General features: G+C 40.3%; 1 protein-coding gene across 7 annotated transcripts in view; it reads left to right on the top strand.

Annotated features, from left to right (window-relative positions):
• Positions 1–15,339, top strand: part of PREX2 (phosphatidylinositol-3,4,5-trisphosphate dependent Rac exchange factor 2) — a 257,393-nt gene that overhangs the window by 36,142 nt on the left and 205,912 nt on the right. For 6 of the 7 annotated variants that reach the window (XM_067553641.1, XM_067553645.1, XM_067553644.1 and 3 more), the window contains exons 2-4: positions 13,123–13,194; positions 13,269–13,391; positions 14,855–14,959. In XM_067553641.1, the coding sequence (XP_067409742.1) occupies positions 13,123–13,194; positions 13,269–13,391; positions 14,855–14,959 (300 nt within the window). Of the gene's footprint in view, positions 1–13,122; positions 13,195–13,268; positions 13,392–14,835; positions 14,960–15,339 lie in introns of those variants that run through there. The other variant, XM_067553642.1, reaches the window with a different exon arrangement.

The raw sequence follows: 15,339 nt of genomic DNA, 5'->3' as shown, positions 1-15,339 counted from the left end.
AGGACATAGTGGATGGTTTTGCTGCAGAGGGGTTCCCTAACTGCAGTAGGGTGATAGATAGCACTCATATCCCTATCTTGGCATCAGACCACCTTGCCAAAGAGTACATAAACTGAAAGGGATACTTTTCAATGGTGTTGCAAGCGCTGGTGGATCACAGGGAGCATTTCACTGACATCAATGTGGGATGATCAGGAAAGGTGCATGACGTGGAAACAGGTCTGTTCAGAAAGCTGCAAGCAGGGACTTTCTTTCCAGATCACAAAATCACCATTGATGACATTGAAATGCCAATAGTAATCCTGGGAGACCCAGCCTATCCCTTGCTCCCACGGCTCATGAAGCCATGGACCAGCCACCTGGACAGCAGTAAGGAGTGGTTCAACTATAGGCTGAGCAAGTGCAGAATGGTGGTGGAATGTGCCTTTGGACATTTAAAGGGCCACTACTGCAGTTTATTTACCAGATTAGACCTCAGTGAAAGTAATAGCTCCATTGTCCTCGCTGCCTGCTGTGTGCTCCATAATATCTGTGAGGTCAAGGGAGAGAAATTTCTGCAGGGGTGGGGTGTGCAGGAGGATATACTGGCAGCTAATTTGGAGCAGTCAGATACCAGGGCAATAAGAAGGTCCAGTGAGGAGCTCTGTGTCTCTGGGAGGCTTTGAAAACCCATTTTGGTAATGAGCCGCAAAAATGTGCTCTGCTTATCTCTGTTGTGCCTTCCCCATACCATCCCTCTCTGTTGCATCAGTTTCCCTGCATCTCCCCTTCATTCCAATCCCTATGCTTGGAGTAAATAGAGAGTATTTCATTCACAAAATGCTGACTTTTCTTCTTTGAGTGCTTTTCTCATATTGATTCCATTCTAGGTTTGTGCGTGCGCCTCCGTGAACGGTTACTGGAATTTTTTCCCCTTAGCAGTACCCATAGGGCTGCCTCCGGTGCTTCTGGAATCCTGTATACATGCCACGGTATGACAGGTGCTGCCAGCCCTACACCCCCTCAGTTCCTTCTTTCCGCCTGTGACAGTTGCTGGAACTATTCTGCTTGCTTCCACAAGTGCTCCTTTAGTACCCTAAAGTTTGTTTATTGTTATATGTTCTTTGTTAGTTAAGTAGTTATAAATAGTTGATAGTTAAGTTAGGAGTAGTCCCTGCTGGGACCTTCATCCAGGTCTCTGGATTTCAAGCCCTGTGTCTCCTGCAGCAAGCCCTTCCCTCTTAGTAACCCCCACGACAGTTGTCTAAAGTGCCTGGGGGAAGCTTACAGGAAGGAGAAATCCAAGATCTGTAAAGTTTTCAGGCTGCGGATCAAAAGGTGAGGGAAATCTGCCTGAAGACCTTGCTGATGGAGGCGGCACTGAGACCAGTCTCCGAGCTGGCACGATCTACCTCGGTGCCGAGCATCACATCAGGGCAAAGCGCCCAATTAGCACTGGCCCTGCCACGGCACCAGACCTCTTCCTCTTTCCCATTGAGGAAGAAACAGAGGAAGAAGTGTTCAGACAGAGACCACTACTCTGCACCGAAAAAGTCCAGGGAAGCGGGGCTGAGCGTGGGACCCATACCGGACCAACCGGCTCAGGGTCAGCAGGAGAGGGGATCACCGCCCAGAAGTGCGACCCTGACAAGAGAGCCACTCCCGACTCCTGGGAGTGGAAGGGGGCCTCTTCAGATTGTGGTGCCATCAACGTCGGAGGTGTTCCAAACGGCGAGGAACCTGATGACCCTGTCTTTGCCTCCTTCTCCTAGGCTCCCAGTGCCGTCGAAGGAGAAGGCTCCAGTTTCCAGGGGGAAGCCCCCCATGAGTCCCCTGCAATGGCTGCATCACTCCCCTGAATAGAGGTGTTCATCCCCAAAGACCAGGTTACTGTGCAGGGAGTCGTCGTCGTGGCACCGGTCTCCAAGGGGACATCCCGATCCCTGTCTCCAAGGCATTCCTTGGTGGCAGAACACCAGAGACAGAGGCGGTCTCCGTTGTCATCGCAGAACCAATCCTGGTCTCTGGCACACATTCTGACAGGCAGCACAAATCCCGCTCATCTTCACATAAGCGTTCGCTGGATGGGAGTTGGCGCCGCTCCCACTCCCTAGCATCGAGGAGTTCACCCATACCAGCATAGTGAAGATCCCGGTTGCCGATGAGGCAATCTTTGCCTAGAGGAGGCAAACAACGCCATAAAGTCTTTAGTACTGAGGCACTGTTCTTCAATGCAGCACTGGTCCAGCTCATCCTCTGGGCATGGATCCTCAGCAACCCGGCACTGGTCACCGTCCTCATGCTCTCCAATGCTGAGGTGGCGGTCATCTGCCCTGCCCATGGTCATCCGTCAGCAAGTCGGTTTCCTTGGGGGAGGACAGGCAGCCTGCCACCCAAATGGGGGAAGCGCCATTCCCCAAAGACACAGGAGCAAGTTCCTTGCCCTGCAGTGCCTGGTTGGCCTCATGGCCAGTGGCCGGCACAGTTGCTGTATTGAGGACCCTGGAGGCTTTCGGTGGCCTCAAGCCCTTACTCATAAAGTTCTTCTGGTGAGCAGTCAGCGCCAGTGGCCCTGGACTGGGCTCGTGAGTCGGCGTCAGAGGAGGACTGAGACCCTCAAGAAGGGACATCTTCAGCAGCTTCCCATCAGCAGGAGAGGATGCCACTGCCTCCCATGCCAGCACAGTTCTCATCTTCCCTGGACGAGGCAGTCGCATCGGGGCCGTCTGTGCACCTGGATGATTTTAGGGCCCACCATTGATGTTGCTGTCCTGGAAGGTATCCTTTCTAGTAGCGATTACCTCAGTAAGAAGGGTCTCTGAGATTAGGGCACTTACTTCAGAACCACCATACACAACCTTCTATAAGGACAATGTCCAGTTGCGGCCTCATCCCACTTTCTTACCCAAAGTAGTGTCTCAATTTCATTGTAACCAAGATATATTTCTTCCAGTGTTTTTTTTCCAAGCCACATGGCTCGGAGGAAGAACAGAGGTTGCACACGCTTGACATTAGACGGGCATTAGCTTTCTACATTGGACACACTAAGTCGTTCTGGAAGACTACGCAATTTTTTGTTGTAGTGATGGATAGAATGAAGGGGTTTACCTGTCTCCACCCAGCGCATTTCCTCCTGGATAACTTACTGCATCAACTTTTTGTTACGAGCATGCGAAGGTATCGTCACAGCCCAATCCACCAGAGCACAAGCTTCTTCGGAGGCATTTCTGTCATAGGTACCTGTGCAGGACATCAGTAGGGCCACCACTTGATCATGGGTGCACACCTTCACGTCCCATTATGCCATCGTCCAGCAGGCATGGGATGACTCCGGCTTCGGCAGAGCAGTGCTACAGGCAGCTCATCTGTGAACTCCAGACCCACCTCCAAGGTACTGTTTGCAAGCTATTTTGCAGGGGCTGTAGGGGGAGTCTAACCTCAAGCTGATTTTCTCGAAGTCCAACCAGAAGCCTCAACGTGTCTGATGGGTTCTTCATAATCTGCAGCATCTCATCCTGTGTGCCATGCTCATGCTTCTGGGATGCTCTCCTGCTTTCCATGTCCAGTTTTTCAGACAATGAAATTTTACAGGCTCTAAGCTTTGTGTCATCTGTCCCAGAGGCATTCGTTATCTCATTGAATATGTCATCACGTGTTCTCTTTTTTCTTCTAATCTGCGAAAGGCTCTCCACCGATGTGGAGGATGAGCTGAAGTCCAAGCTTTCCACTGCAAGGCATGCAAAGCACAAGGCAACCATTGTCAGTGCATACCCTGGATCTAGTACACAGTTGCTATTTAAAAAAATTATTACACTGAAGTGCAAGCAAGAACATAATCAGTATCCCTAGTTACTTAATGGACAAGTTTGCTGTTCCAGCCATGATGAGTATGGGCCAGTGGTATGGGCGACGGGCCTTGTACTGCAACTTGTGGGCACTCCACGTCGGGAACACAGGGGGGCAGGTGAACAGTGCGCCCTCCCTTTAGCAACATTGATAGTCCTTGTAGACGGGGGACCAATTTTAAGCCTCAAAGCATGGTCTTTGTGTGAGGCAGCTCTGGGGGAGGGGGTGTTGCGGCTACAAGAGGGACCTAAACTCCTGGGAGGTATCCACGCTGCTTTTGGGGGTAGTGGTGGGGTCACCACCGAGAATCATATGCCGCTTATTGTAGAAGCAGCATATCTGTGGTGTGGAACCAGAAGGACTGTTCACCTCCCTTATCTTCTGGTATGGCTGCCAAAATTATTGGATTTTCATGTGACACTGCTCCGAGTCCCTGGTGTAGCCCTTCTATGAAAAGATTGCGCAGGGCATGGGGGAGATGTCTTTGTTCCTATAGCTGGATCAAAGCTGTGCCTGCACAGATTCTTCTCCTCACAGACCAGTAAGATCCACCACCTCTTGTGTACTCCAGGCTGGAGCGTGTTTGAGGCATTGAGTCACCATGACCAGTTGGGCTGGTGAGTTCTTCATGCTGATCAAACAGGAAATGGGAATTCAAAAGTTCCCGGGGATTTAACCAGGGAGGAGCTGTTTCCTATGTACCTAGCTGCTGTGCAGTAGAGTTGAAAATGATCTCCAGAACGGTCACAGCGGAGCATTGTGGGACACCTCCTGGAGGCCAATTCAATCAATTTACGGCAATGCTGCATCTACACTGCCTCTCTGTCGACCCATCAACATCAAATTAAGCCTCTCGCGGAGGTGGAGTAATTAAGTTGACGTAACAGGCAAGTTAGGTTGGCAGAAGGGACCTGGTAGTGTAGACGCATACATTATTAGGTTGATGTAAGGTGGCTTCCCTTGACCTATGTTTGTAGTGTAGACCAGGCCTCAGTGGTGGTATGCATGGAGTGAAAATATTAAGGATTCTAGAGGCAAAACAATGGAGGTTAGTAGTTACCAAGTAAGGATTCTCATGTAACTAAACTGCAAAATTCAGAACAAAATTTCCACTTTCTTGCTCCCAGATGTGTGGGATGTTTAGTCAGGAGGGTTTGATTTAAATTGTTCTACAAGTAGTTGCATAGAATAATGGTGATAGCCCTGGTGGATTACAAAGTTAGGGAGACAGGTAGTGATAATTAGTCAGAGCGTGATTCATTGGGGAGGTGCTTTTGTTCATAGATTAGATTGTGTCCTGGAGGGCTTTTGACAACAAGGGGGAAGGAAGGTGATCCGTGAGGGGGCATTGAATTTCAGATGAATCAAAGAAGAGAAAGAGGCATGTGAGGTTGAGACAGCCATGTAGTCATATCCTAAATGAACATTTTGTTCAGATATTGGAAAGTGTCTTTATGAATCACAAAGAATATTTTAGAGATTTGGGTGAATATAAGATTATAGCTTGAATTTTATGGAATCCGTAACATTGTGCAATTTCATTGTTAAGATTGAGTTCCATTTTGCACGTACAGCTGAGAATTAGCCTTTTGGACATGTATAAAAAATACAAACTCCCCACCACTTCCCCCTCTCCTCAGACTTATACCACCTACTTTTTTGAGCACAGAATTAATTTTCTCTGTATTTATAAGTAAATCAATAATTAGTTTTAGCCAGTTTTATTAATGGTTCCAAAATGTGGAAATTTTAATGCTTCATGCAAAAATATCATTATTTTGTGCTTATATTTTGACCACATTTGTAAATGCGTTTGAAGCACAAGTGCTCTGTGCAGTGATCAGTGGATCAGAGGAAGTACAGCCTGAAATGGGCAAACAATGTCACTGCCCCTAGGCTCTGACCAGGAATTCCCCTTTGCAAATCTTATAGCCTACAGAACAGGTTCCCTGGAGGTTTTATGGAGTAGAAAACTTTTGTCCAATGCTTCCCTCTGCCTGCCATTTTTCTTGGCCTATGTGTATATACAGATGGCAGCCAGAATTTGGCTCTGAATATTGGGTGAATAATATATTGTTTTTTACAACACTTTTGTAATATTAAAAAAAAAAAAAAATCCAACCCACTTCGGTTCTTAATTAACATCTAACCACATTAAACATGAAGTAAACCCATACTCGGAGCTAAACTTGCAGAATGAGAAGTGAGTTTAGTGTACTTATATGTACTGAGGTGCAGTTATACTCTGAAAGGTGAACCTATAAAATAGGCAACTTGGAATTTAATTTTATTTGTCTGTCAGGGATTTACATTTCAAGTTGGTTCAGTCTAGAAAAAACAGTTTTATTTTGCTAGCCAGCCCTACAATCTACAGACTTGTTTCAGCACCATTAACTCTAAGGGGAGTTTTTCCACTGACATAATGAGAGCAGGATCAAGCCTTAAGCCCTGTTTCTGAAAGTAAAGCAGTGTTTCTTTTGGTACATATGTCATCAACAATAATGATGATTCTATTATTGGATTGCTGTTAAAAAATCTGTGATATGGGAGCCAGAAAAGAATCAAGCTCACTTTCGCATGTCTGTATAAACCATGCAGTGCCAAATAGGAGGAAAAGGTACGAAAAACTAATTTTGGTCACTAACATAAGCAGATATGACTTGGAATACCCACGGAGAATGGATCTATCGAATAAGAAGGTTTCATGTTTATAATCATTTTTCTTTCTATCATTGTACTTCAACATGAATGTATTGTTACTTTCAGACCTGTTGTTTATCTTCGGGTTTTTCCAGCTTGATTTGCCAGTAATATGAATAAATGAGCTCACTAAGATAGATTTACTAGTAATAATGTGGCATATTATAAATCCAGGAAACTACTGGTTTCCTGTGATGTACATGGGAAACCTTTGTTTTGAGACTTTTAATTATATTGTTTATTTGAATTCTGTATGATTCACGGTTAGTGTTATGATCAATGTAATTGCTGTTCTCACTGTAAAAATTGCTTAGCAGAATCTGGAGATGTCTGATCAGAGGCAATTATATATGAGAGAACAAATTTGTTCGGTCCAAAATAACTATTCTTTCAGTGGAATATCCCTACAAAATAAATGCAACCAAAGTTTGTCAATAATTTCCATATAATGACACATTTTTAGTAACTATTTTTCTCTATGTATTATCCTTTTTGTAGTGCTGATCAGCTTCTTTATTAGCTACCATTTTGAAAGGAGAAGACCAAATCTTGAAGTTTTTACTAGATAGAACCCATGTTGTTTATTTTATATTTAAGTTCTGACAGTGTGCGCAAAGCTTCATGACACTGGTAGGTCCCTGCCCTCATAATACTTGCATTCTAGAGAGATGGAAAAAAAATCAAAATTCACTGGCAGACTCAGAGGTAATCTGAGAGCTTTTTCCTTTGTTTATTGCACAAGGCCTATATCTTACTTAAATTCCACTTAAACCCTTATTTGATTAAATAGGGTATAAGTGATGTGTACACCCTCTGCTAATCCTCTGCACATGGGTAAATTTCACCCCCAAAAACTGTTTCAATATATTGCTGTATCTGTGAGCCAGCCTGACATCCAGCCCGATTCAGCAAGCATTCACATAAGAATGTACTTCACTTTGTAAATAATGTCATCCTTCTTCAGCAAAGCACTTAAACACATTTAACTTCAAGAATGTGAATGTTTCCAATGAAACGAGATTTGAAGAAGGCTACAGAAATCAAGATAAGATATAAGGGCACAGAGAAGAGTTTTTGCCATCTGGACAGAAGAGGCCTTATGATTTGGCCAGAAGGAGGAGGTTCTAATGCTAGCTTAGAATAGTTTCAGTGAAGTAGAAGAGTGGAAATAAGACTGAAGGGATCCAAAATGAAGGAGCAGAATTTAATGCAATGGTTGTAAACTTTGTATTCCGTTAGTTTGGAGGTAGCAGAGAAGAAGGGGGACGAGATGGTAGTTGAAGAAAGAGAAATTTTTGAGGATGACGGAGACAAGAATGTGCTTGTATTTGATAGAGGGAGGAACTGACAGAGGGTGAGGGCCAGGGAAGTTAATGGAAAGGAGGGGATGAAATGGAGTGTGCAGGTGGAGGGGTTAGAAGTTGAGAGCAGTTGAGAAGCCTCACTGTGAGTTACAGGACGAATGTGACAAAATGTCTGCTGGACACGAGACAGGGAAAGTGAGGGAGGGGAAGTTCTGACAGATCTTGTTGATTTTTACTTTGAAAAAGTCACAAGCCACTGTGCAGAAGAGGGCAAGATTGAAAGAGAGAGCCAAAGGTTTCAAATAAATGATAGGGGTCATGGTGTTTGGAAAGGAATATGCAGTATTTAAGGAGGATAGATGGGAATGAAGGATTTAGAGAAAGAAGAGCCAGTTGGATGACAGCAGAAATAGACAAGGGGAGGGTTTGATCAGTTGTGTATGTGAAGGAAGTTAGCACTGGAGTGAAAAATATTGCATATATGCTAAGTGATATCTATTCCTTTGGATTTATAGGTCAGCTGGGACTGAGGCCAATTTAGTATCTTTGAGGGTGACCCTATGTATTGTAGAAAGAAGCTAACCATATCACTGACCTTGGTTGATGATTTGTGTGCTGCTTACTATGCACCCAGCACTGCAGGCCAGTTTGGAGAAACGTGGTAATACAGTTGGTGAATTACTGGAAGAAGAAGAAGAAGAAGAGTCTTTTTGTTTAGTATCAGAAGCCAGCATGATTAGCTGCTGCCTCTGCTGCTGACACAGGTTAATAGGAGAAGGAAGGGAAACGTGTGCAGTGATTACCATAGCTGCTAGTGCTGTCTGAGCGCTTTCTGTCATCATTGTTTTTTGTGGCAAGATCAAGGGAATGTGCTCCAACAAAAGCTATATGGTGTATGTGTAGGACTTAGCATTTGACATGCATTAACTATGTTGTGCAAAAATTCAGATTAATGTGCAAATGTTGCCTCAATGTCTTTGAGCTGAATTGCGTATGGCAAGTAAAATCCAAGAAACACATCTAGACCTTTCTGAGTATAAAGTTATATAGATCAGCTTTCCCCATGCTTGATTCTCCATTTTCTCATTAAAACCATTATAGATGTGGTGAAAATCCATTTAGCGCTGTCCACACTACTGGCATGTTGGCGGGAGAGCATCTTCTGCCGACATAACTTCTCTTGTGGAAGTGGAATAATTATACGCTCTCCCATCGGCATACGATGTCTTCACCAGATGCACTATAGTGGCTCAGCTGCACCGATTCAACGCTTCTAGTATAGAACTGCCCTTTGGAAATAAAGAAATGTTCTGCATCACTCAGCATCTCTATGAACATATTAGGAATCTTAAGAAAAAATGCAAAAGAAAATATTTCTCCTTTGATGTGTTTTAAAACGTGAAGAATCTACTATGAATCATGATAGTTTAGTTATAACAACCTACAACAGATGCTTCGTTCTCTCTTTTCTGGTGATGGGCTTTCAGTTTTTAGTACTCTGTGGTAGATCATTAATGTAAAAAATAAGATTTTTTTCAATTTCAATGCATAAAATGTCTTTCTAGCTTTATTCAACAAGTTGTACTATAGATTTAGGACTTCAGATATAATAAAATGTATGCGCACAGAGGCAATTATCTTAACAGAAAATATATTTAGTTTAGCAATTTTGCTGTGGCTGTTACTATATCATAAATGATAGGGCCACAACAATGTTACAGGAGTGTTGAGTGAAAATGAAAGCAACCTTTAGTCCTTCACTTTTTTTCCCCCTTCTTTTGAAGAAAAAATTGATGTATGTATCCAGGTTTACAAGTGAAATAAGATTGCTCTTTTGTATCTTAATAAAATGGTCATGTATTTTATTTGTAATCCAGCTGCTACAGTACAATTGCAGGGGTTGGTCCTCATATGCTTTATCAGCTCTTCCTCACAAAATGGCAGCTCCTCAATAGACAGGCAGACACCTAAGAAATGAAAAGATGAAGTAAAGTGAAAATAATTATAACAGCAGTATTGCCAACTCCCATGATCAAAAATCATGACTCAGGCCTCCCAAAATCATGAAATTGGCTTAAAAATAATGAGATTTAAGAATAAAATGTTTTTATTCCTTTAATTTACCTTCTAGGTTTTTCGCTATTGAGTTCACATTTTTGAGTTTTTCTCTTCAGCTAAACTTACTTAAAATAACTCCGAAAACTGAAACCCTGAGATTCTCATGTTATCATATCTAGGTAATTATACCATGACCCTGGGGTTTAAGTAAAATACCAAATATTTCAATAATCATGATACAATTCTGAGAGTTGGCTATGCTGTCAGTAACAAAGTTACATACCCTACTGTGGCACCATCAGCTGAAAAGCTTCCATAGTACGGTTCACCAAAATAGAGACTTTTAAAAAAAAATATTGCGAAGTATTTTCAGTAAATAAATTGATCATCATGAATACTTTTGACTTAGGTACTTATATGGCCCCATTCCCATAGCACCTCTTAATCTTTAATGTATGTATTTTCATAACATCCTTGTATGGTAGGCAAGTACCATCACCTTACTTTTACTGATAGAGAACCAAAGCACAGAGACAAACTGATTTGCCCAGGGTCCTACAGGAAGTCTGTGGTGGAATAGGGATTGAATCCAGGTCTCCTGAGTTACAGGCTGGTGCCCAAACCAGTGGACCATCCTTCATCTATACCACAGCCTTCATGTAAAGAAATGTCTGCCTTCAGGGAGATGATATATTTCTTATTCGTCTGGCATTTCAAATATGAAATTATTGCAATGAACTGCTTGCACACAAGATATCAAGATCAAGAATCATTCATAGAAATTATTCAGCAAATAATTTTTGAATAACATGTATATTTGAGAAAATTGTAGGTTGCAAGTGGACAGTTTACGAACAGGAACGGAAGAAGTGTTGAATAAACTATTCCTTCTGAATTATTCATCTAGCTCCACTATATATTTTGGCTGAAGGAAATAATTATTGGGGAATAAGAAGGATCCCAGGGTACTTCAAAGTTGTGAAAAAGCTATTCTGATATTAGCTGATGCCTTTCTGACAGAGAGATGAGCGCCAACTTTCAAATCTGTGCTGTTTTGGTCAAATCATAAAAAGGGAGCTTGTTCTTAGATGGTATCTATCTATCACCAGGGTTCTAGGCATCTCACATAAAACACAGCATGGCCTCTTTTATTTCTCTTGCATCTGTCTTTCTATTGCAGTTGTCTTATCTTTTCTAACCTGTTCTCTGATTTATTATTCACTACATTTCTTAGTTGCTTTGTGGCTAATGATCTGACATGTATAGATCATTTACCCTGAAGTCTGCATGTATCTTAATGTGTTTAATGCACATGTAAGTAAAAATGAATGTTTATTTGGATGCTGAGAGCATTATGGCTGCAAGTAACAATTTCTAACAATAATTATATTCTCTCTAGTATTTGTGTAAGCAAATATCTGGTGTATCATTTTCATACATCAACTAGAAACCTATGCATTTAGCATCTGACTTCCAAACAGTCTTTTTGATTTGCAATCAGTACTCATCATTCCTCAGTGTTGTATAACAGTGTCTTTCATGGAAAACATATGGTTGGTTAAAAATGCTAAAAACTCCATGTTATGCCATGCGGAAAAAACGTGAATAGAAAGGTTTCAGATTATTAGAGATAATAATAAACTTGATATATTGCACATTAGTTGAAAAAAGAACATGGTTTAGAATATTAATTTTAATAGTCATGCTTCTAACCTGACATATTAATGAACTCATGATTTTAGATTTCTAAAGTTTACTTAACCCTGTCTGGAAGTTTTGTGAAAACCCTGTTTAAGAAGGTGTTCATAAGCATGTAGTTGAAGTTGTATATGAAGTTGGATGCTGTTCCCTATATGGCTGATTCACAAAGTAAATTTGGCTTGCAAGTCACCCATGTATTGTAACTGAGCACAGAATTTGGTCCACTAACTTTAATCTCTTCCTTGCTACAAGTCTAATTAATACAAGTTTAATACTGATTAAAGAGGTAGAAAAAAATCACAAATGGGCAGGGAAGGAGCTTATTTGTGTTTTCATAGGACTATAAAATTGACATTAAGCATTTAAATGGACTGACAATATTCCAGTTTGTGTTCTCTGTATCTTGGAAACCTAGGGTTATTTGTTTAGTCATTCAATAATAAAAATGTTCCTAATTACATAGCTCTTTTCAGTGGAGAGAGAAAAACCACTTAGGAATTAAAATGTGTAAGACACAGCAGAGTAAAAAGAAATACTATGAATGCTATCCTTCTCCCCTAACAGGGTTACTTATTTCATCTGTGGAATTTGCACCACACCAGAATTTAGATGAGTTCATATACAGTATACAATGCACAGTGACTTGGAGCTAAGCGGATATGAAAGACATGACATTTTGATGCCAGTTTTTTAATGACTAAAGGATATGCATGTCCATCTGAACACCCGTGCCTTAAGACTTTAAACTTTCATATTTTAAATATCTTCAAAATGTACTTTTTGTTAATGGAAGTAATCTGAAGAAATTTAATGACAAACACTTAGGGAATGAACCTCATTGAAGGTATTCTTTTTTGTTGTTTCCAGTTTTTTTTCAGACCAAATATAAGAAGTCTAAACCACAGTCACAAGTTAGTGCACAGAGCATCTTGTTTAAATCAATTTTCCTTCCAGCTGGTTCAGCTATTAATACATCAGAGGTTTGTGCATAATTTAGTGGCTTCTTGTGGTGAATTTTATGCTTGTTTATGGTAGCTCAAAATCAGCTTTGATTTAGAAATTAGGGGCTCAATTCAACTCATCTTGTAATAAATGGAAATATTCCAGAGGGAATTGGATTGAGCCTCAAGGTTTGGATGTGATTTATCTATGTTATAGTCTAACTGTTTTTAATAATTGGAGTGATGAAGAAAACTTGTACTTGAGAGAATTTTGAACTTTTTGGCTTTTCTTAATATATACTATGTATTTTAGCAGTTTTTATTTTATTTTATATGCATATAGTTTTACACAGGTTTAAATTAACTAATTAATTAATTAAATTAACTAGCTACTTTTAAAAAGGAGTATTTGGGTTAAGTTTTGAATAGTGTTCTTATGGAACATTATTTCCATATCCCAAACATAAGAAAATTAGACAAACTAATTAAAAGTATATAATAGCTTGAGTAAACATATCTTATTCCCTCTGTACTAACCTATGTTAAAGCAGTGTACCATTTTCTCACTTGTATTGTTGTCTTGTTTCATGCAGGCATTCCTCCAAAGAATGATCCAGTGTGCTACCTCTAAAGTGGATAAAAATGTTACAGAGGAAACAGTTAAGGTTAGTTTTTAATTGCACACGTTTTTCTTTTCTATGTTCTCTTTTTAATTTATTTATGTTTTATTCTTTTACAGATGTTGTTTTCAAATATTGAAGATATTCTTGCAGTTCACAAGGATTTCCTGACCCTAGTGGAGGAATGTTTGCATCCTGAACCTAATGCACAGCATGAAGTGGGAATCTGCTTTCTTCACTTTGTATGCTATTCTTTAATACAACTTCATATTTAACTTTTCTCATTTCTGATTGTCTTAATTAATTAATGCCATGGTGATGTGTGTATATTCACTCATGAGGACAAAATGACTTGATTGCATAATTTAGGTTCTTTGAAGTTCATTAGGGATTTAGGCTTATTGCCAAAAAAAAGAGAGAACTTTACCACTTCATCTCACCCATTCTCTTCACTGTAGAATAAACAAGCTTTTTTTTGTTTTCAGCACATTAACTTTCAGCATCCTCTGTAACTTTGAGCTGATATGAATTTTCAAATTAAGTACTTGTTCTGAATTGATTTTATTTTTCATTCAAACACAGAGGATGTTTATTTAAAATTTTACCTAGTGATGACATAATTAACCTTTTTTTCCAACCAGGCAAATACACAAGCTCATAGATACCAGGATTTCCACTTGAAATGATCTTAAGGACCTTTGAAGTCAATGGGACATAAGAACATGCTTATTTGTAAGCACATGCTTCAGTGCTTTGTTGAATAGAGGCCTTAATGACCACTTTTGAAAATTTGGCTGTAGGCCTTTTATTCATGTTCACCAGCAAAAATAATGAGCCTGAACAATGAAATGCCATGTTGAGATGTGAAGCACCTAAAACTCAGTCAGGAAGGAGAATAAAAAGGCAGAGAGAGAAAATAAGAGTTTGCGAGAAATAATGCATTCAAAAGCATTTTAATATTTTAAATCTCAGGTACATATTAATATATTTGCTCACTATTTATTATTATTGTTTTACCTGCCTTGAAATAGAAAATGTAGAACAGTACCTCAGTAAATCACAACAGATGTTTCTGCATCTCCTGCAGAAACTATATTCTAGGAGCATTGTTTTCCTGTCTGAAAATTCCTGCAAGAGCATCAATGTTACAGAGCTGTGCTATATCAGTCAGGACTGATTCTAATTCTTTACACACTGTCACAAACCTAAAAAAAAAAAAAATCTAATTGATATCTCTGCTTGGTGCAGCCTTTGTTTGTTACAGTCTACATTTGCACATTGTGGGACAAATGATTCCAGGTCAGTAGAATGGAGGGGCTTACAAAAATGCACTCAACACACCTTTTAGTTCTGCAAAAATGTGGATTGCATCTGCACATGCTTGCATGTGCAAGATAGGTAATGATATCTGCAAATGGGTGCTGCACACATTTTTTTGTCCTGTTTGATTTATCATAATCCATCCTCTGGAACCTCCAGTGACATTTCCAGATTATTTGTCTTTATGATTCTAAATAAGAGCAGAATTTAAAAGTTCTAGAAGCGTTGGATTTCAAACAGTAATTAGATATAAAAATAGGAAAAAAGGTGTTGACCTTCCAAAATGTAGGTTGCATTAGTTTTCTATATTCTAACAGTGTTTGTTCAGGTTTTTATTAAGGCAAACTGACTAATAGAAGAACAAAGTATTTCTTTGTCTCTACAGAAGGACAGATTTCGTATCTATGATGAATACTGCAGTAACCATGAGAAGGCACAGAAACTTCTGCTTGACCTTAACAAAATAAGAACAGTACGGACTTTTCTTTTGGTAAATAAACTTTGGCTTGGTGTTCTACTTCAATATCTTTTCATTGAATCAGTGAGTTGACAGTTGTGCCTTACTCTATCATGTGAGAACTGATTTTATACATCCTACGATGGTCACTCTAGGTGGTTATAGTTCAGATGCATTTTAGGTGTGATGTTTTCAGAGGCAGGGGCTGCTTACACCACACACTCAGTGCCACCTCCTGAGCGGTTTACAGAATAGCCCTGGACAATGTATCCTGTACTCCCTGTTTTGGAGGCAACACATACTGAAGCCAGCCATGGGTGGCTGGAGGACAGGAAGAAAAATATGGTAAATAGTGTGGGGATTGGAATGGAAAGAATTCAGAGAACTGACCTGAAAGGACATTTAAAGACTGA

This window comes from Emydura macquarii, unplaced genomic scaffold, assembly GCF_026122565.2.
Source record: "Emydura macquarii macquarii isolate MOO-44397 ecotype Brisbane River unplaced genomic scaffold, CSIRO-AGI_Emac_v2 contig_1477, whole genome shotgun sequence".
Taxonomy (NCBI): Eukaryota; Metazoa; Chordata; order Testudines; family Chelidae; genus Emydura; species Emydura macquarii.
The sequence above is the reverse complement of the archived record's forward strand: the minus strand, read 5'-3'. Positions and strand labels throughout refer to the sequence as shown.